General features: G+C 47.4%; 1 protein-coding gene across 7 annotated transcripts in view; it reads left to right on the top strand.

Annotated features, from left to right (window-relative positions):
• CPNE2 (copine 2) overlaps nt 1-22,656 on the top strand; it is a 153,407-nt gene that overhangs the window by 13,749 nt on the left and 117,002 nt on the right. For 4 of the 7 annotated variants that reach the window (XM_037878209.1, XM_037878207.1, XM_037878212.2 and 1 more), the window contains exon 1: nt 295-484. The exons of the other annotated variants lie outside the window; for them this stretch is intronic. In XM_037878209.1, coding sequence (XP_037734137.1) covers nt 310-484 — 175 coding nt within the window. In that variant the 5' untranslated portion in view covers nt 295-309. Of the gene's footprint in view, nt 1-294; nt 485-22,656 lie in introns of those variants that run through there. 7 annotated transcript variants of the gene reach the window in all.

The following is a 22,656-nucleotide window of genomic DNA, read 5'->3' as shown; positions in this document are numbered from 1 at the left end:
CAAAAGCAGGGTGTGTTTGGCTCAGACCCAACTCTGAGTACAATATTAATAAACTTCCCTGTCCCAGGTGCGTGAAGTGGGGGTGTGAGGTGTAATTTATTAGTGCTTGTAAAGCACTGGGATCATTAAAAAGCATTTTATAAGCGCTCCGCGGTGTTTATTGTACTAGCAACAATTCCATGTGTCATAGGAGCTCCGTTAGCATGACTAATAGTAAATAATATCTTTTACTTCACACTCCCGTAGCACTAGATCCTTCATTCAAGGATCTGGTGCCTGACAGAATAAACACGATTGTGCTGGCTAAGGATGAGGCACAGACAGATGGTTCCACCGACTTCATGGGAGTTGGATCAGGCCCCGGGAGACTTGCTGAAAGTTGTACAGCAAACAAGGCAGAGTTGGCAACTGAATCCAGAAGTCTTGTCTCTGAGGCCTCTGCTGTATCCGTTTGAAAGCGGAGGAGCTGCTCAGCAAATGGGCGGTGAGCACGTGCGTGTCATGCGTGTGATTGTGAATGTTCCCCCTCCCCCATTTTTCACGGATATTCCATTTTGCCAGCCCCTCTCGCAGATGAGCCCCATATGCCCACTCCAGCTGCGTGCCTTTACTTTTTGCCACGTTATGCCCCCCGGACAATAACAGGTCAGGACCCTTTCATTGTCCTGCTGAGCAGAGCGAGCCCTGGGTGGCAGAACCCAGTCTGTGGCTCATGGACATCTTGATTCTCCTTTTGCTTTTCCATCCCTCTACCTGCAACTTTTGCCTGGCTTTGCTCTGCAACCTCTGCTGGCTTGGTGCCCTCTGAGACGTACTTTGCTCTCTGCAAGAGGTCTGACATGAGACAGGAACCAGAGAGCAGATTGGAGATAGGGGATAAGCCATGGCTTAACAGCACTGATTTCCACTCCTCCTCTAGTATTAACATGGGGCAAGCCTTTTGCTTGTCCCACCTGTGACCTCAAGTGACTTGCTGTCTGCTAAATCTCTCCTTGGCGCTCTGGCTTTTCCCTTCCTGGTTCCTCACAGGCCCCGTATCTACCACACAAAGGTGGTTTCTTTGATGCTTAGACCTTAGTCAGAGTCATGCCCTCTGAGCAATGCAAGCCAGGGAGAGAGAGTGAAGCAAAGCTGTGCGTGCCACTTTTGGGCCTCTGGGATTTTGGATGTTGCCAGGGCCAGATTGGCCCCTGGGGCAAGCTAGAGCAACCCCATATACAGCTGCTGCCCAAGGCTCCCATGGAGCCGTCCGTCAGCCCAGAATAGCTGCAGTGCCAAGCACTCTGGCCACACCCTTTTCCTTCATAGGCCTGTCCATGGTATCCACCTACGCCAGGATTTTCAAGTGAGGAGAGTTTAGGGCCCCATAAGCTGTGCAGGAAGCAACCCCCTCTGGGTGGGTGGAGCTACCTGACTTCCAGCCCCTGTATCCTGTCGGTGGTGTAAAGGGGTGAGAATGTGCCCCAGGGCCTGTGGGATTGGGAATGAGAGAGCCACTCACCTGTTTGTGAAATGCGGTGCAACTGGCAAACCCAGCCATGTCTCCGGGATTGCTCAGGAAATCCTGTCTCCAGCAGCAATTGTCTGCTGGTGGCAGGAAAATCAACCCCCCCAAGACTGAAAAGTCCTTGCAAAAATAAAAATGCAGATAAATCTGTAGCGTGAGGAGCGAGTGACAGGGATTTGGCGCAGAGAATTTCCCAGGAATGTCAAGCCTTAAACAAATAAACTTACACCCAGTGTAACCGCCCAGCTGGCTAGCACCGCCCAGCTGGCTAGCACGGCAGAAATGAAGGCTCTCAGGAGCCAGCTGGCTGCCTGCCATCACTTCCAGGAAGGGAAGTAGCTCTGGGATGAGCTGGGAAGCACCCACCCTTCCCTCGGAGGGCGCAGAAAGACAGCAGAGACAACATTGTTTGAGGAGGCCCGCTGAGGTTCCCATGTGGGTAAAATCAGTTTCCCATATTGAGGAAGCACCCTGGGATCTGTGTGACCAGCAGTCTGAAGAAGATCAAAGACAAACCACAAGCGTCTGTAGGTATCTAGCCTGTGCCTTCCTAGAACAAGAGAATAATCCCTTCTGGACTCCCCTGTATGACTGCCTTGAACACCTAGGGGTCTCCCATCTAAGCACTGGTCAGGCACCTCCCCACTTTGTGAGAATTGTGAGATTGTGTGACTGCAGCAGGCTTTATTTCTCCTGAAGCACCTGGCATTGTTCAGCAGCAGAGACTTGTTAGAGGGACCAGCAATCTGTGCTTGTTTGGCAATTCCTGTACTCCTGCCTGACTGCAAGAATGGAAAGGCTAGCAAGGGATGGGGCACAGAGTACAGAAAGCTTGATACAGACAAACTCTGCGTCAGTTGAATCCCTGTGTCTGGGGATACATTTCTCCAGGGCAAAAAGGAAAGGTTAGAAGTCACTGAGTAGGCCACAGCAGAGAGTCTAAGCAATTGAAATTGCTAAATGTTAACAAGGCACTAAACATGGCTGGATTACACTCAACTGTGCTCACTTAATGAGCAGCTGTTCAGGGTTTCCTTTTATTCTTATCATTCAGTGTGTGGCCTCGGGCCCCGTTTACTGCGCGACATCGAGGCCCTGTGCTAAATACTGAATTTTGGGCTTTTCTAGGGTGCTCGTTGCTAGTATGAGTGCTTCACAAGCGTTAATGAATTATCTTCGCAACACACCTCTGAGGTAGGGGTGGTTATACCTGTTTTAGAGAGGGAGAAACTGAGGCACAGGGAAATTAATGCCAAAATTGGCAAGCATCCACTAATTTTGTGTGCCTTTGAAATACCTGGGACCTGACTTCTTTTTTTCAGAGTACTTAACATTTTGTTTGGTCATAGCACAACTCCCATTCATGTCCGTTACAGTTGTGAGCTCTTGGCACTTCTGGAAATCAGGCCTCTGCTTGTCTTACCTTGCTCATTTTCTGGATGACCAACGCACAATTATTGGCCAGCTGTGGCCATTTCTATTAACTGACGTGCCTGGAGTCACACAGAAACGCTGAGGCAGGGATAGAGTCTAGTTCTTCAGTGGGGGCACTGAAGTACCTTAACCGTGAGGCCATTCTTTCGTTTCCTGCTGTCCCCTGCCTCATGCACTATACACCTTCTGACGTCTCCATCAAATGGTTCAGGGGTCCCACGGACTACAGACTCCTTTACTGAGCAACCCTGATTCACCTCTAGAGCATAGTCCATCCTGTGCATGCCTCAACATTCTTTTGTGTTTTTTTTTCATGTAATATGACACTGTGAACGGTGCAGAATTGACTCACTTCTCGACGGTAGCAAAATCTGTGGCATGAGTTACTTTGTAAGCTTATTAATGTATTCATTCTGTGGTACTGGAAACTGTTATGACTCAGCATTATCTGCCTCATGATTACCATTAACAAACATTATTTTGTTGATTATAGTTCCTGTCATGTAGATGCGCGCTTTCTCTCTATCATCTAATCTATAAATAAAATAATTGTTTTATGGAGGTTTTGATGGTACGTCTGACCTGGCTTCTGCCTCAGTCATTTTTCACTGCTCTGGTAGAAATTCCATAGTTAAGACTGTGTTGTGATTTTTTTTTTTTTTTTCACTCAAATCATGATAAAAACCCCAAGGACCTAGAATGATAGGACTGGAAGGGACCTCAAGAGGTCATCTAGTCCAGTCCCCTGCACTCATGGCAGGACTAAGTATTATCTAGACCATTCCTGACGGGTGTTTGTCCAACCTGCTCTTAAAAATCCCCAGTGATGGAGATTCCACAACCTCCCTAGGCAAGCTCGTCCCAAGCTCACACGCGGCTTTACTCCCTGTGGCCGGTGCTGCCCACGTCTCTGCAGTCGTCCTCCTCTGAGGCCAATTCTGGTTTTAGCTGATGGCTGTGGCTGTAGCTTTAGCTGTAGGTGACCAGAACACCCCTCATCTGATTCATTTTAGAGAGTTAAAAATACTGTCTGGGCAACTGAGCTGCTGTGTTAAATGCAAACCAAATGGACATCTGAGTTATGTCATCGATGTGATTTTTTTTTTTTTCTTCAAGTGTAGCTACAACCACATGTATCTATGTACTGGCCCTGTGCAAGTAAGCACGGTGGAATAGCTGATGTAGCGATTGTGCGTTCCACTAAGCACAAGAGAAGCCCCTGCCCTCCCTGTTGAGAAGGCCCCAGCAGGTCCATCAGCCTCTCTGCTGGGCTGCCCTGCACCTCCAGTCAATTTTGTACCATCGGGGATGCAGGCATCACCTCCAAGCGCGCACAGCTGGGAAGTGGAGGCGCCGAGGGTCTCGCTGACTCTGCTCTGATGTTACTTCTGGCTTACAGTAAGCGTGGGATCCGGGGGCTTTTGCAAGGGGACGATTGCTGGAGCCTGGGGTGAAGAGCTGCGTGCAGATGCCTCGCTGTTTAATCTGGGTATCCCCAGTGTGAGGTATGCTTTGGGGAAAGAGAGACTTCCCTGGGCAATGGACCCCCCGATCATTACACTCTACCCTTGTAGCAGTCGTAGCCCCTATAGCTACTCTGCCGCTCAGTGTAGGGTGATCGGGGTGGCAGATCTGTGTGCACTGTCTCTTTCCTTTTCCCTTTGGTGCCCCCACCTCATCCCCAGAACTTTCCATGGACGGGCGCCTCTGCAGGTTTTCAAAAGTGCTCGGCATTGGCCTCACTCTGCTTCCATTGAGGTCACCAGGGGGAGAGTGAGTTTGGCCAACACAGAGCGCTGCTGAAAATCCCATCTCATGCCCTGCAGGAGCCATGACCTCCCTGTGCGGCTTCCCCTCAGCCTGGCCCATAGTGCAACAGAGCCAGATAGGTCCCACTGGAGCCAGGTTCTTCGGGGGTCGCAGAGAAGGGACGGGAATCGCACCTTGGTGCACACAGAAGACCCAGTCCTTCTTTCCCCGCAGTGGGTCGCTAAGCTCTCATTGAGGTCAGTGGGAGCAGGGTTGGGCTGCTGAACCGGTAAGAGAACTGGGCAGTGTGCAAGAAGCTATTTGACTGGTTCATAACTTTACAATAACAATAAATTCTTTTGCATGTATGCGGTGCCTTGAACCTGCCCTACTCAACGCTGTTTATGAGGGCTAATTTAAGCCTCAACACCCCAGGTACAGGATTATTGTCCACGTTTTATTTCTAAGCCAATTTCTGTTCCGAGTTGGCACAGCCCACAGGCCCCATCGCAGAGAATGTACCTGCCAAGCCCGGCCAGCTAAAGCCAAACCGTTCCCGAGTTATCCAAGCACAGAAGAGCAGTCTGAACAGTTTCCCAGGCCATTAAAACATCTTCCCTCCCCGCTCTCCTCCCCCCTCCCCCAATCGTCTCACTCAGATACTGCCAAATGGCATTGTAACCAGCAAAAACCTCCTTTAAGATGAGAGTGACCCTTCAGTCCAAAGAGTAATAGTTTTCTCCAGAACACCTAAGAACTCGGATTGGAGGAAGGATGGTGGTGATGTTAGTGCAATGGACTGGGACTTGTGACAGGGGGGTTCATTTTCTGGCTGTCATAGACTCCCTGTAGGTTCACATAATCTCTCTGTGCCTTAGTTCCCCGTCTGGAAAGTGGGAATAATGATGATTAATACTTCCTTGTCTTGCAAAGATTGGTGAGAGGGTAAATTCATTAATGTCTCTGCTGCACTTGGATTTGAAAGGGAGAGGGACAAATAAGTAAGTGGATAGAGAGAAAGTTCTTCCTGCACCTTAATATATAGTGTCACTGCTATGCTACTCGGAGACATGGCTATTGGAGGCTTTTGACCATCTCATTGTCAGCACCAGAATGGTTTGTGATGTTCGGGATGTTGCGGTCTGTATCTCCACTTGCCACGTTTCCCCTCCGTATTGTGTTCCGCATATTGTGGGTCCAGATCCGGGCATCATTACTCATCCTCTGCTGCCCTGGTTTCTGCTGGGCACAGCCCAAGAGCTGCAAGAGAGCCAGTGGCAGCTCCCTGATTCTGAAAATAGTTCTGTGCCATCCTGGTGCGGGCGTAGACTAGAGCAGCCTGCAGGGTGCTCTAAGCTATGTTGACCTGCCATAAGCTGGGAGCTGTCAGAGTACAGCAAGCCACTCCCCTCCTCCTCCTGGGTGTTGTGAGGAGTGGAATAGACCTCAGCTAGGCAACTCTACAGTGGCTCTGTACCTGGTGGGGAATCTCCAGCTGGGGTGATTCTGTGGCTTTCTGGTTCCTTAACCCCACCAGAGCAGCAGAAAGGGGAAGGATAATTAAGAGAAAATCTGGATTATCACCTCTATCTCCTCTTTCAGTCTGGATTTAGACTATAAGCCCTTCAGGGCAGGGGCTGCACCTTTGTCTGTTCGTACAGCTTCTGATCTCCACTGAGGTGCTCCTATAATACAGACACTACCCGTGGGCTAGGTCGTGGCACAGTGTGCCATCAAACATGGATTGCAGTGCTGCTTTACTTGGTGTTCTGGGCTCTGCTGCTGGCAGGAATTTTCCTTGGGGAGGGTGGAATTTTTGCAAATCCCACATTGACGTCTGTGTGGAAGCTCCTTTTCTTTTCCATTGTGTCAGGTTCCCTAGTGATAGGTTCCCTTGTGCTTACTGGGCCGGCTCAATGAAGGGGCGGGTTGATGGCGCAGCGCTGCTGTAGTGAGAGGTATTTCTCCTCCTCTTTCCCTGATGAGGGAGGGGTCTCTGAAACCATAAGAGCCTCCCCGAGGAGGGCTGGGGCTGAGGAAGACCCTTCCATGCCATGAGATACCAGAATAGAGCAGAAAGACAGTCTCTTCCCATCCCCCAAAACAGCTCCGAAGAAGCTATTAAAAGCAGAAAAACAAACCCTTCTAAGGCATTGGAATGAGAAGGCGCGTTGGGTGTTGCAATGGGCCTCACTGGCTAACTGGGGATGCCCCCATGGGTCGTTTAGTTTTGGCTTCACTATCTCCTGCAGCACCTCCTCCTACTTGGGTCTCCTGGCTTCAGGGGAGTTGTGAGTTGCTGGGATGGGGCAGTTTTACTGCCCCTTTGCACCACTGCAGTACATGAAGGTGGGTGGATGAGGGGTTGGGGGTGTCGGTTCAGAAAGATGGCATCATACGTTTGAAAGACCGCAGGCCCCGATTCTCTCACTGAGGCCTTATCTTCTCTGGGGATTTACCCCAGTTCCAGTCATCAGTCTCGCTGCAGCGGTGTGATCTCCCTCCTATCCGCACCCAATGCCCCTTCCCCGGCAATCTGCACCCAGTGCCCCTTCCCCTAGACTCAAGCAAGGGTAAGCTCTGTTGGTGCTGACTGTAGGTTTGCCAGACGACCGTAGAGGTTTGCCCAGGTGCAGCTACATCCCTGGCTGGAATCGGGGCAACTCAGCAGATTAGGCAAGGCCCTGCGCTATTGTAAATCAGGAACAACTCTCTTGGCGTCCATGTAGTCACACCTGGTGCAACTGAGAGGAGAATCTCTATAGACAATTAGACAACCCAGTTCTAGAATGATGATTCCATCTGGTGCCAAATTCTCCTTTCCAGTTACACTGGCCCAAAACCCTATATTTAATTGAACAGGCTTGCGGTGGGGTAACTGAATGGAGAATCTGTCCTTCCCCCATGTTGAATTTAATGTTGATCATGGATTTCACAGGCTTCAAGGCCAGAAGGTACCTTTATTGTAATCTAGTTTCACCTTCTGCATAACATAGGTCCTAGAATTTCCACCACTGATTCCTACATCAAGGCCAATCACTTGTGGTTGAGCTTGAGCATAGCTCTTAGAGCCATCTGGTCTTGATTTAGAGACTCCCAAGTGATGGAGACCCTACCACATCCCTTGGTGAGCTGTTCCAACAGTTAATTACCTTCACTCTCTGAAATGGGTCTTATTTCCACATCCATGCCCATCCTTTGGTGGGATGTGAAATGGTGGCTATAACGGTAGAAGAGAAGGATGGTTTGGTATTTAGGATCCTACATTAGGCCTTGGGAGATCTGCTCTTCACAGATTTCTGTGGGACTTTGGGCAAGTCACTCAGCTGCTCCGTGCCTCAGTTTCCCCTCTGTACAGTGTAGGTAACTAGCACTGCTCTGCCTCACAGGGGTGTTGTGAGGAGAAATACGTTAATGATTGTGGGGCACTCGGATGCTCCAGTATTGGGGGACCAGATAAGAACCTTGGATAGATAACTGCAAAACAGTTTCTGGGAAAATATATGGTGTGTTCTGTGACAAAACATCAGGCCTGACGTTATAAGGTGCTGAGCACGCTCCAATTCCATCACAGGTTCTTACCTTGCAATCCTTTAGCTGAAGGTCATGCCCAAACTAGCCAGAATCCAGAACACCAATAACGCTCCCCGAATGATGTTTTGTGTTGCGGGCTATCTGTCCACACCGCACTTTCATGAACAAACACCTCTTTTCTGTACCTTTGCCTCTGTACTAGATGTTTGCCCAAAGCCGAGATTTTGCTGTGGATGGAACCAGGAAACTTTCAGAGGAACAGTGCAGTGTATATGATTAATACAGAGTGGATTTGGAAGGGTGTTATTAAAACCAGGTGCGGGTTGGTGAGCCTACCATGCTGTCTGAACAGGAATGAATGGAAAACATTTTGTTTTGTAAAATAATTCCAGGATGACAGTATTTGTTTACGCAGTAAATCAAAGCGACGATCCAGTGTTGCAGGGAGGGAGCAAGGGAACCTCGGACAGATTTAGCTACGGACTCTAGTGGGCCCTTCCTTTGCTAAAAGATTTATTTTTAAAACATTTTATGATGCAGTTATGAGCACTGGGTATTTATCAGGGCTGGTAGGAAAATGCTATGTATTCTCTGTGAAAAGAAACATTTTCATTTGGTTTGACTTTTTTGGTGGCATTTTTGATTAAACTAAAACTGAAAAATGTTTGTTTTCAACCCCTCCCCCCCCCATGTTTGGTTTTCAGGTTTTGGTTCCCCCCCCCCCTTTTTTTTTCTTTTTCCCAGAAAGGAGAAAAAAAGGAAGAGAAGAGGTAGAAAAGGGGAACTCCCCTTTTGGGAAAAAAATATCACAACACTTTCACTCAAATGAGAAATTTCTGTGACTATCTGTTTTGGTCAACAAGTTATTTTTCATCAATAAAATATTTCTTGGGGGAAAATAGTCAGCTAGCGCTAGGGTATGAATTTTTTTAAATGTCAAAGTGGCTTGGGAGACTAAATCCCGTTTTCAAACGAGAGGCATGTAGAGCCAGATTTTCAAAAGTATTCAGTCATGTAAAAGGCAGATAGGTGCTTTTGAAAGTCCCCACTGGGCACCTAAGCAGGTGGCAGGTTTCAGAGGGGCAGCCGCGTTAGTCTCTATCAGCAAAAACAACGAGGAGTCCTTGTGGCACCTTAGAGACTAACACATTGATTTGGGCATAAGCTTTTGTGGGCTATGAAGTGGGCTCTAGCCCATGAAAGCATATGCCCAAATAAATGTATTTAGTCTCTAAGGTGCCACAGGGGCTCTTTGTTGTTTAAGCAGGTTAGGTACCTAGCTCCCATTGAAATCAATGGGCCTTAGACTTGTAAGTCACTTTAGGCCAAGATTTTCAAAAGTGATTTTGGATACCTTGTTGAGAGGGTGCCCAATTTAAGACCCCTTTTAAAGGGACCTGATTTTTATAAAATTCTGAGCATCCATCCTCTGAAGGTGTCGTTAAGGTGGGCACCAATAACTTGAGGCACCCAAATCACTAGTCACTTTTTGAAAATCTCAATTTTAGCCACATTTCAAGCTGCTGTGTATGGCTGCATTGAACTTCTATTTTTACCAAATGCTGCTTTTACTTTTTGCAGCTGTGTTCAGGGGGTGTCGAGTCTCAAGAGAGGTCACGTACCTTCGTATAGCCATTCACACCAATACAAACTGAGTACAAAATGCTACCATCCTGATCTAGTGGCATTGACGCCCACTGTGCACTGCTGGAAGGGACTACTCAAGACGCCAGGCAATGGAGAATCTTGCCCATAGTGAATCCATGGCAGAGATCCCTACGCCACCTATCGCAACAGTACATAAAGGGGACTATTTTTGTTTCCTCCAGGAGTGGAATAATATCGTTTTCTGAAAGCTGTGCTAAACGGTGGGGCAGTCGCTTTTTCTCGCAGTGCCATAGTAGATCTTGAACTGAAAAGTTGCTGGGCAAAAAGTGACCTACAGTTAGCCACACATGCTAACATATTGTAATTACTTAAGACACGTAGCGCACAGTGGTTGGGCCCACATATAAATACTTGACTACAATGGCATTTCTCTTGATTTACAGCAGTGCCATTGAACTCAGGTATGCTTTCATTCCACCCCGGATGATTGAGATTGATGCGGGAGTCCCTGGATACAATTTTTATGGCTTGTGTTATACAGGAAGTCAGACTAGATGATCACAATGGTCCTGTAGGACTTTAAAATCTTCCTCTAACAAGGCATTGTCTACAAGTTTATGCCCCCAGTTTTACCTCCTTAAAGGAAGACCGATCCCACGTGCGGTCACTGAAGGGCGAATGTACTAAATAGTACATTATTTAATATTTAATTATTTAATAGTAATAGTACGTATTACCATGCGTAGGAAATAGAAACGATTCTATAGTCCTGGTGGAGGGAGATCTGTCTGTCTCATTTATTAATCCCGTTTTCAGCACACCATTTTCAATTGATAAACAGTAGCTCTTGTAAACAAAGTGATTCACTTTTTATTGTACTCACTGGGAGGAGGGTGGTAGAGGGGAGACTTGGGCGGGGGGGAATATCTTAAAAGACAGACAATTGCTCCCCCTTCAAAACAGAAAATAGCCCAGACTGCTATTTTGCCTCCTCTTTTGTACAGAGACAGCTGAAAAAGTCAGTGGCAAGAGAACCAATTTATTAACTTGGGTCTCTTAGCTGATGTGTCGGGCTTTCTTGTTCATTTTCCTCCCCTCTCTCCTCTCTAGTAAGAGATGTGAAATGTCTTCTCTGAGTCATCTTCTGGATTTTTGTTCTGTTTTTTGTTCCATGATGACTGGGGTGCAAAGGGTCATGTTCTTGTGATTTCAGTGAGTGGGGAAGTAGCAGCCACTTCAGTTGAACCAGCACCTGTTCATAGGATACGTTGGGCATAATTCTCCATTGTGTTACTCCAGTTTTATGCTGATATAACTCCACTGATTTCAGAGGCATAAAATGAGGTATGTTGCGGTGAATCAGGCCTTTTGTTCTGGAATAAGATTTTTCTCTTTATTCCTTAACACTGTGGTGGGCAGGGAGTGGTGGAATGGCCATCAGTCAAAACCTATCATGCCTTGACAATAGGCTGTTGGAGATGATCTTGGGATCCTGCCCCAGTGATCTACTAGAAGTCTCTTTTGGCCTTAGGAAGGCTATGGTGTTTTTCATCCACTTAGCACAGGGGAGGGAGAGAGTTGAAATGTAGATGCAAAGTGGCATAGGGGAAGGAGATGTCTTCAGTAATCTTTATTTTACCACAGAGGTGATGGAGGGCTTGTCTACACTACGGGTTATGGCGGTGTAACTTATGTTACTCAGGGGTATGACTAAGCCAATCCCTCTGAGCGACGTAAATTACACCGACCTAAGTGCTGGTGTGGACAGCGCTATGTTGGCGGGAGAGCTTCTCCTGCCGACAGAGCTACTGCCTCTTGTGGAGGTGGTCTCATTATACCAACAGGAGAACTCTCTCCCGTTGGCATCGACGGGCCACGCAGCTGGAGTGTTTCTAGTATAGACTAGCCCTGAGAAGGTTCAGGACCATCTGTCGCTGAGTTCTCCTTGTCTCTCAGAAGGGTGGTTGCCAACTCTTTAACCTCACTTGAGAGTAAAGCGTTTTCTGAGGTTACATTTATAATCCTCTCTTCCTACCTCTCGTCCAAGCCTTGTAGTGCCTCAGATGTGCAAGTTATGAGCTCAAGAATTGCTTAATTGCCTGATGCCATGTCCAGCTGCCACATGACTGACAACCAGATCCTCAGCTGGTGTAAATCTGCATAGCTCCAGTGAAGTCAATGGATTTATGCCAGTTTACGCACAAGGATCTGCCCCCAGGATCATGGAGGGAGAGTGTGTGAAAGTGGGAGGCCGGGACTGGAAGATACTAATGAGAAACAAAGTGAGACAAACTGATTGCTGTTGTAACTCTATTGGACTAAATGGAGTGATGATAGGGATGAAATTGGCCCAGTGATTCAATTTTCCAAGGTTCGTTTACTGACATGGGAGCTATGGCTGTGGAGCTGGAATTGTTACTTATTGTAGGGTTGTGTCTGGAGGACCAGTCTGAGATCAGTGTCCCATGATGCTAGTGTCACAGTTCAGGGAAGCTGCCCCTATATTCCCCCGCTATGGTCTAGGGCGGGCACCCACTCTAGGCTCCAGGCTCCCCAGCCATCACCTCTCTTGTGTAGAGACCTGTGACGCTCTCCCTCCTAACCAGTGTTTTTCCAGGCTGCACAGTTCCCTGCCTGTACTGTCATATCCCCAGCAAGTCAGACTGCATAAGCAGGGCAGTTTTGCCTTCTCTTCAGAGGCTATCCACAGTGTAATTGCCCATAGTCAGTCTGACACACAGCTCTTTCTAAGCAAGCATGTTTATTCTTAAGGTAAAAGCACTACAGAGGTAACATTAAAATAATAAAAGAATGATAATTAGCTTGCCAGAGATCACCCCAACAAGGGCTCTGGCAGGTGATCAGTCCTTTAAACCCCATCAAAGGTTTTTTCCCTGTGGTTACAAGTTTCATAACAGCTGTTAGCTCAGAACAAGCACCCCCCGAGAATCTGAGTCACTCCTTTATACAGTTTGGGTCTCTGAGCGTCAGAGCCCACAACTAAGTCATCAGCCAGACAATGGTCTCCTCCTCAGGGAAAAGGTTCTGAAGGTTGGGTCTTTGCATAACCAGAGTGAGTAATTTGCATTCACCTCCCCCCAGGTATTTCACAGGAGAACCCCACTTAAACTTTGTTTGTCTGGCACATTGTTTAAAAGACTCCTTTGGTGCTCATACCACTTCCCAAGGTTTACATGGGCCAGATCTCCCCCCGAGAAAAGTTACCTACAATCCCACAGTAATACATAGACTTTGCATTTCAATGCAGTGAACTGCTGCGACACTTAATCTTAATTCAGTAAGGTTTGTCCAGGTCGTTGCCATCCCTGTCCCAACAAGGTGCTGTACATACACATAGTAAGAGACACTCCCTGCTCCAGAGAACTGATGGGCTAACCAGAGAGAGAGTGAGAGAGAATCGGAGGTAGCCATGTTAGTCTGTATCCACAAAAACAACAAGGAGTCCAGTCCGGTGGCACCTTAAAGACTAACAGATTTATTTGGGCATAAGTTTTCGTGGGTAAAAACCCCCCTTCTTCATATGCATGGAGTGAATATTACAGATGCAGGCATAAATATACTGACCCACGAAGAGAAGGGAGTTATCTCACAAGTGGAGAACCAGTGCTGACAGGGCCAATTCAATCTGGGTGGATGTGGTCCACTCCCAATAATTGATGAGGAGGTGTCAATTCCAGGAGAGGAAAAGTTGCTTTTGTAGTGAGCCAGCCACTCCCAGTCCCTATTCAAGCCCAAATTAATGGTGTTAAATTTGCAAATGAATTTTAGTTCTGCTGTTTCTCTTTGAAGTCTGTTTTTGAAGTTTTTTTTTTTTTTTGTTCAAGAATGGCTACTTTTAAATCTGTTCTAAAATGTCCAGGAAGATTGAAGTGTTCTCCTACTGACTTTTGTATGTTACCATTCCTGATGTCCGATTTGTGTCCATTTATTCTTTTACGTAGAGGCTGTCCGGTTTGGCCAGTGTACATGGCAGTGTACATGGCTGGCGCATGGCGGCATATATCACATTACTAGATGTGCAGGTGAATGAGTCCCTGATGGTGTGGCTGATGTGGTTGGGTCCTCTGATGGTGTCACTAGAGTAAATATGGGGACGGCGTAGGCAATGAGGTTTGTTACAGGGATTGGTTCCTGGGTTAGTGTTCTTGTGGTGTGGTGGGTGGTTGCTGGTGAGTATCTGCTTCAGGTTGGGGGGCTGTCTGTAAGTGAGGACTGGCCTGTCTCCCAAGGTCTGTGAGAGGGAGGGATCACTTTCCAGGAAAGGTTGTAGATTGTTGATGTGCTGGAGAGGTTTTAGCTGGGGGCTGTACGTGATGGCCAGTGGTGTTCTGTTATTTTCCTTGTTGGGCCTGTCCTGTAGTAGGTGACTTCTGGGTACCCGTCTTGCTCTGTCAATCTGTTTCCTCACTTCCCCAGGTGAGTATTGTAGTTGTAAGAAGGCTTCATAAAGATCTTGTAGGTGTTTGTCTCTGTCTGAGGGATTGGAGCAAGAGCGAGGGGATTGCTCTGTCCATTTCACAGAGTGTGAGCTGTGGCCCAGAGGAGTGAAGTGATTTATTTCACAGGCATACAGGGAGCTCTAGGCACAGCTAGGAACTGAACCCTGATTTCTTCAATCTCAGTCAAGAGCTTTACTGGGTCACAAGTCCTCTTGCTCTGGGCAGTGCTCACGCCTGGTGCTGCCTTCACACGCCCGTCCTCCTCCTACCTCCCACTCTCCCTGAGGTGGGGAGCAAGCTCAGAATACCACGGTGTAAACTGCTGGAACATGAGGGAGAGTGGGGTTAGTGTGGGGGGCAAACTCGGCGCTCCCCTGCAAGCAGTCATTGTAATGAATGCGTCTCCTTGGGAATCTCCAGGAAAATCGGAGTCAGTCAGTTCTCCAGAGGAAAATACTGAACTGATGAAGTTAACAGCACAGTGATAACCGCCTACCTTTGATAGCAGAGTTATAAATTGAGACCAACCCACCTTCCTGGCATCCCCTTGCTACCTTTTGGGGGCTATCTAGGCCAACAAAAATCCCTCCACGTAACTGATCCAGCTGTTTGAAGGAGCATACAAAGTCCAGTTTTGTCTACACTGCAGTTAAACAGCCAGGGTTGGCCTGCATCCGCCGACGCGGGCTGTGGGGTTGTAAGGTTACAGAGTAGGTGTGAGGGCTCAGGCTTGATCCCAGCGCTGGGCCTCCATCCTAGGCCCAAACGTCTACACTGCAATTTTTGCAGCCCAAGTCGGCTGACATGGGCCAGCCGCAGCCGTTTAATTGCAGCAGAGACATACCCTCGGAGGCCTCGGCCAAAATGTTGCTGCTTGAAATCCACCCCAGGGCAGCCAGGATGTCTAAGAATTGTTCCTCTCTCTCGTCGTTGGGTAGCTTCTGTGAACTGAGTTGCTCTCAGGTCTGATCCTATGAGGAATTGGCTATAAAGCAAAGTTCTGCTCTGCATGCAAAAGCTCAGGGCTTAAATTCTCAGAGTATTTTCTGGACCACTTCTTCTCCCCCCGCCATGCTATTAAAATCCCCAGGGGGTTTGAAAATATTTACCGGCGCTCTGCTCCGGACAGCTCCAGCTCAACTTAAGCCCTGCAAACGCCCCTGCAGTGCAGAAGGGCTCAGAGCCGGGAGCCTGGTCCGAGTCCATCTCCAGGGCACATCTTGTAAACAGCCATTGCCGTCTGCAAGAGAGGCCAGGGATTGAAAGGGCCCGGGGGACTGAACTCCCCTCTCGCTCTTAGGTTGAGGGATACTGATGGGGCCATGTGGGGCAAGCTGCTGTTGATGTACCTGTTAAATCCAGCACTTCAGACTCCAGGGCTGTAAACCTGTCACCTCTCCCCAGCACTGAATGTACATGATAAAATGTTAGCACTCGAGGGCCAGATCCTTAGCTGGGGTAGTTCACTGTGGCCTCCTCGGCTTGGCCTTGAGTGCCTGGTGAGGGAGAAGTGGGAGAGGTTAGTGTCTCTGCTCCTTTGTTCGCTATCCAGCATCTACCACAAAGAGAAATTTCTGCCTTGCAGCTTGACAAGCTGTGTGGTTTAGTAGACAGGGCTCCAGGCTAGGACTTGAGAGACCTGGGCTGAGGTTCTGTTCCTGGCTTTGCCCCTGATATGCCATGCGGCCTTGGGCAAATCACTTCACGTCGGCTTCCCCTCCCCCATCTTTGTCTGTTTGGCTTGTGAGCTCTTCTGTACAATACACACTAGTTCCTTGAGGCCTCCGGATGCTCCTGTAATCGTAATGCTGCTTTTGAAGTGCCTAAGGCCCCTGTTAGCGGCATGACAGGGAGCAAACCCGAGGGATGTGCAAGGGAAAGACAGTTGTTATGTGCCAGTCTGTACTGAGGAAAAGCCCCTCCACAGAGTCATTTACTGCCTCTGCTTTTAGGAGCAATAGCCGAGGTTTGGGCTTCTGCCAGCACTGCGGGACTGTGTTTGCTTTTGGGAGGCAGAGGCAAACAGACACAGTGGTATAAATAGAACGGGTCTGGCTATTTTAAGGCTTTGGTTGCATGATGTGTGTTTAAAAAAAAAAAAAAAAGAAAAGAAAAAGGGGGGGGCGATCTAATGTGTTAACTGGAAAACCAGGCTTCAGGGGACAGAAAAGGCCAGAAGATCCGACGCTCTCAAATGTCAAGCCACCATTTCTTGGGGCAGATACCCCCCCCCCCCTTCTGGGATGGATGGGGCTAGAAGATTTTCCTCCTTTTGTTCATTTCATGATATACACCCCTCTCGGAGACTTTCCGTGTCCTGGGTCCTTTTTGAAATCCCGCATTTCTCCTTGAAATGGCAGCACGTTACGTTCTTGGCAGTGTTGGTCTCGTTTCAGGGTAAACCAGACCAACCAATTGCACTGTTATAAGTGAGATCAGAATGAAGCCCTGGAAAGAGAAATAATGTCTGAGGTTTTGGAGGCCTTGGGATGTGTAAAGGGGAAATTAGGCTGCTCTCCTTTTACTTCCCGACCAGTAATTGGAATCCTCCCATGACCATGCTGGACCTGAAATTATGGCCCCTCCCCTGCTGGTCTGTACCTGTCAGTTAAATAAATGCAATTAATGCCTATGAAAGAGCTCAGATTTTTCCAGCAGGAGTTAAAATTAAGCCTATTATGAGAGTGACTTTTAAATGAGAGGCAGAAATTGTGGCAATCTGGACAATGAGGCTAGAGAATTTAGAAAACTTTGGGTTTTTTTCCCAATGTGGAGTGAATTTCAATCACCACGGCTGTGCGGATCCGCTTATGGTGCGAGCAGACGTGCACTGTGTGTAAATGCCAGACTTTGGGTGGGCATACGCAATGTCCATCCCAAAGCACATGTTTTGTTCTCCTTGGGCGATGTTCCATATGGTTCTTGGGGGGGATGTTTTCCCCTGCCCTTTGTTCACATGTTAGGCCTCTCACCGTAGCTGGTGTGTTAGTGATCATACAGGGACAGATCTACAGCTGGTGTAAACTGGTACCGCTCCATTTACACCAGAATGGGATGGGCCTGTTGTGAATAATGGCAAGTGTACCTGGGCAGGCCAGAGACAATGGAACAGCTGGTGTGTGTATGTTCTAAGTTCAAATTGTTAGCTACACACCTGTATAGATAACAACTTCAATGTGCCTTTCCAACCTGCCTCGTTATTGTGTGTCACTGGGGAATCCTGCCAGAGGCAAGATGGTAGGAGAACAATTAGTCATAATACTGAGCTCTTAGATAATGCTTTTTATCCATAGATCTCAGAGTGGACATTATTTCTGCCTTTCAGTTAGGGAAACTGAGGCACAGAAGTGATGTGAAGCAGCTCCCTGAAGGTGCAGGTTGGTAGCAGTGCCTGGAGTAGAACCCAGGTGTCCTGCCTTCCAGTCCAGTGTCCTGTGCACTGACCCCCATTGTCTTTGCTGAACCTGGGGCTCAATTTAGCTGGTTTAGACAATGCTGATTGCACATTTCCAGTTGTTGTTTTTTGTTTAACTGACTGTGACCTGTAACCACTGAAGGAGACCCCTATTCCCTCCTCTCCTCTGGAAATGAACAATCAGGATTATCATGCTCCTTGGTACAAAGATTCAACCATTAGCAAACGGAGCTAGGAGCAGGCATAAACCACTGACCCTTAACAGGGTGAGAGCAGAGCTGGCACAATTGGAGAGTGAGAGAGAGAGAGAACATTGATCAGTGTTCATGCCTATGCGAAGTAAATAAAAGAGGACGAAAATCACATTTTAATACCCTGCCATATGGAAGCAGAGGCCATTTAGCAGCCTAGAGGAAGATGATGTTTGCAGTTTTGGAGTGGCGTTTCCATGAGCCGGTCTCAAAGAACGGGAGTATGGGAAGGATACTGGCTTAAAGACTTCCTCTTGCCTGAAGCTAAGAGTAGATGCCAGGGGATGGGTCACTTGATGATGACCTGTTCTATTTGTTCCCTTTGAAGCACCTGGCATTGGCTACTGTCAGAAGAAAGGATACTAGGCTAGATGGACCATTGGTCTGACCCAGTATAGCCATTCTTATGTTCTCCCTTTCCTCCTACCCCAGGGATCACTTGTAGGACTAGTCAGAAAAATGTTGTCCCCCCTCTTTCCCCCTCCTTCCCCCCCGCCTGCCTGAAAAATTTAGACTGTCAAGAAACCGGAAAACCCAAAAGTTTGTAGGGTTTTAAATGTGACCCAAAAGCAGAAGCTTTCTGCAAAAACTTTCATTTAGTTGAAAACCCAATTGTCTGTCAAAAAACCACTGAAGTGGAAGATTTCCACCCTGTTTTAATCCCGTGCATCTTTATCAGCGCCTGCAAATCGCTCTTTTCCCCAGGTCATGTGTCCTGCCCGCCACTCCCCTCTGTCCCTTCTTTGTGCCCATCTGCTGCTCTTTAACTAGGAAGTAGAGCTGCTCTTGCGTAAAGCTGTCTTATTTTTCTTCCCCTCGACGTCACTAGAGATGGGGCTCAACCAAAACACTGCACCTGAGCATCCCCGGTTTGGGGGAAGATTTAGATTCCGATCCGCTCTTCAAAGCTGCCCCGCTTTCTCTGGAATGGGTTGTGCCATAACTCCAGCTCGGAACATTCATGCTGAACTTTGAGCGGTTTCAGATCCAGACTTGTGGCTCAGGCCCATCTCTGCTCTAAATGTCTTTGTGCTGTGACGCAAGCTTTGCAATGGCCTGGGAGAACTGTGTGTGAGCTCAGCCCAAGGAAACAGGACTAATCCCAGATATCACTGGACAGCTGACACAAGTGATTTCCATTCTCCTCCTGCCCTGGACCCATTTCTCTACAGCGGGAAAGACGGTAGCGATCCTGTTCGCTCCCCAGCACAGCAGTGAGTGCCGCTGTGTGAAAGACTTCTATGCCTACCCGGTCCCAGCAGTCATGTCTGGATGCAGGGCTGGTTATACAGGCTGCACTGAAAATGCCAAACAGAAGCCCTTTCGCTTTCCACAAACTCCTGGAAAATACACACAGTTTAAATCTTATCTCCACCCTGGTGCCAGAAATCTACTGGAAGCTTAATTTAAAAGGTAGTCAGGAGCACTACACTGAAAAGGAAGGGCTGGAAAACTTCTTTCCCTTTCAAACCAAAACAGCGGAGACAGGAGATGTGTGTTTTAATTGGCGTTTTAGGGTTGAATGAACTTTTCTGGGTTGGATCATTAACATAGATAGTATCGTCATCAGGTGTGTTGCTCCTCAGTGCCAGCTCTCCCTGAAGGTTAGCTAATAGTGGACCTGGGACCATCCACTCTGACGGTGTGTATTTAAGACGGGGGTATTGCATTCAGGGACTTCCACCTGGAAAAAATACGTTTGGCCTGATTCTTGCCAGTTTTGGCTCTTTTGTTAACATGATGTGAAATGTTGCCATATCAGAGGTAAGTGGCTCTGGGGCGCTTAAACTGGTTTACAACTGAGCCTAATGGGCTGACGTCACCGGAGGGGAGGGAAGCGTTCCTCGGTAAATTAGAATGTTGGCCACGCCTAATCCCGGATGAAACACCAGCCTGTGTTTGCTTTCCGTTGCCCCAGCCAGTAGCCCAGCTCCAGCCAGGTGAGGTGGCTTTAGAGGCGAGCGAGGAAGCCCTGCTGTTTAGAAACCCTTTCTCTCAAGGGTGTTTGGAGAGCACAGGACTAGAGCTGGGAGGCTCTCTAGATGTGTCAGCGTCTAGTGGCAGGTTTGCCTAAGAATTTGGCCCCCTCGTTGCTCAGGAATGGCACACAGAGGTACTTGAATCCAGCATTTGCTGCTAGAAGAGGCTGGGTGTTCCAGCAAGTCTATCTTTGAATTAGGGGCCTGGTTACAAAAGCAGTTCACCATTGTTAGCCCTCTGCTGTCTGAATGCTCCCTAGGAACGTTGCCCACGTTAGCAGTCAGTAGCTGCAGTGATAGTCACTCGCTCATGCAGGCTTTTCTCTTGTTGGTCTGAGCCCCCCTTTCTTTCTCTGGGTATTTTTCCCACCATTCTGTCCTGCAAGGTGGGGCATGGAAAAGGGGCTGGTAATTTAGAATTAGGCAACGGCCCTTTTATACCAGGACAGAAGCCTTAATCTTAAAGCAGGGGAGGGAGTAGAAAGTGGGGAACTTGGGTTCCACCAACGTCCTGGAGTTTCCTTTTCAAAGACCTTAAAACGGCCCTTCCTAAATCAACAGAAAGCTCTTCCTGAGTTTCCCGGAAATGATGCAAGACCCAGACTTTCTATTTCTACCACCACATTAAGATCACAGTACACAGGAAGTTGAGTAATTGCATATGAAGCCTTCCTCGCTCTATGTAGCTGGTTCAACCCCAGCCTGGGTCAGTGCTGACCCAACATCCTTATCAGTAGACAGATATTCGAGGCTTATGGGCAGTGAAATGTGGCTCTCTGTCCAGTTCTTCTTAGTGTGCAGGTCTCGATGTCACCAAAACCAATGTTACATTTAACACAAATGCGCAGCTGTGTTGGCATTCTCAACAGAGAGGCTGAATGGGCATGAATAGGGCCCTACCGAATTCCTGGTCCATTTTTTCATAGATTTCATGGTTGTAGCATTTTAAAAAGCTTGAATTTCAGGGTTTCAGATATTTAAATGTTCAATTTCACAGTGTTGTAACAAAACATGAATATGTATTTAAAAACAGCAAAGTATATGTAAAGCCCAGACTTTGCATTTCTCAAACTGGAGGTCCCGACCCAAATGGGGATCACAAGGGGGCAGCACCGAAGTAAGGGTGGCAATACTGTGACCCCCTCCCCCGATAATAGCCGAGAGTGGTAAAAGTACACAAGACCAGATTTCATGGGGGACACCAGATTTCAGGATCTGTGACATATTTTTCATGGCCACGAGTTTGGTAGGGCCCGAGGCATGAACCATTCATTTTACCCTCAGAGGTGCTACTGTCTGCTTTGTACCTGCCCTGTGGATACACAGAGGAATTTCAATTGCCTTGTCCAGGCACAAAAATTGTACAGTTTTAACCATACTACTGGAGTTTAAGTGATACGACCCACCTAGTATGGATGCAGTTTTATCTACCCTGGTGAACTCATTCCTGTATGGAAAAGGGCACCGGCTACACCAGTATAAAGCACCTTTATACTAATATAACCATAGGCACGCTAGGGGTTGTTCCAGTTCAATCTCTGTTTTGGTAACAAGTCACATCCCTGACCAAAATAGCTATACCACCCTGTGTGTCGGACGGGCCAAGGGGCCATCCTTTTTCACTGGCAATAAAAATTCTTTCCTAAAAGCATGAACATCTGTACAGTTGTTTGCGGTTTACCACCCTATTCAATGTTTCTAATTTTTAAAAACCAGATTTTACAGCTCCTAGACTCATAGACTTTAAGGTCAGAAGGGACCATTGTGATCATCTCATCTGACCTCCTGCACATCGCAGGCCACAGAACCTCACCCACTCCTGAAATAGACCCCTAACCTCTGGCTGAGTTACTGCAGTCCTCAAATCATGGTTTAAAGACTTCAAGTTACAGAGAAATTCACCATTTACACTAGTTTAAACCTGCAAGTGACTCGTGTCCCACGCTGCATAGGAAGATAGAAAACCCCACAGGGTCTCTGCCAATCTGACCCACAGGAAAATTCCTTCCCAACCCCAAATTTGACAATCAGTTAGACCCTGAGCATGTGGGCAAGACCTGCCAGGCAGATACCTGGGAAAGAATTCTCTGTATTAACCAGTTTTTGTTTTTTTTTAAGTTTAGATTTTGATGCATCACTGGTTTTCTTTCTTATATTATTGTTACTCCTTGGATTATTAAAATAGAATATTTAAAATCTAGTTTACTGTTCATTTTTTGTTGCATTTCTCTCAGCTTGGACAATGAGAATAAACTAATCTGTTTCGCTGGTTAGTCTGTTTTTCAATCATTCACTTCTAGGCTCTCAGAGCTGGTTAAATCTTCTTGTGATCAACCTTTGAATATAGTGGTCGTTGTTGTTAAATTTTAGCAAAAACAACAACATTTTCCAAAAAGTGTTGGCCAGGAGAAATCTTTTAAAAATGGTCTAAGTCTCATTTCCAAAAGTAACTTGGGCCCTTGAGGGCCTAAATCCCATTGGCTTTCAATGAGACTTGAGCCCTGATTTTTATAATTAGGTAGAGATTTTTGGCTTCCCAACAAGAGATACTTTAATACAGGCTGGTTTTTCAAAGGGTGGAGGTTCAGCCCTTTCTGAAAATCCGGCTCCTTTCAGGCCCTGGGGATTGGGCACCCAAAATCTCTCATCACTTTTTAAAATCTTGGTTCTTCAGTGCCTACGTCACTTTTGAAAATGTAACATAGGCTCCTAAATAACT

Source organism: Chelonia mydas, chromosome 12 (assembly GCF_015237465.2).
Source record: "Chelonia mydas isolate rCheMyd1 chromosome 12, rCheMyd1.pri.v2, whole genome shotgun sequence".
NCBI classification, from domain to species: domain Eukaryota; kingdom Metazoa; phylum Chordata; order Testudines; family Cheloniidae; genus Chelonia; species Chelonia mydas.
The sequence above is the reverse complement of the archived record's forward strand: the minus strand, read 5'-3'. Positions and strand labels throughout refer to the sequence as shown.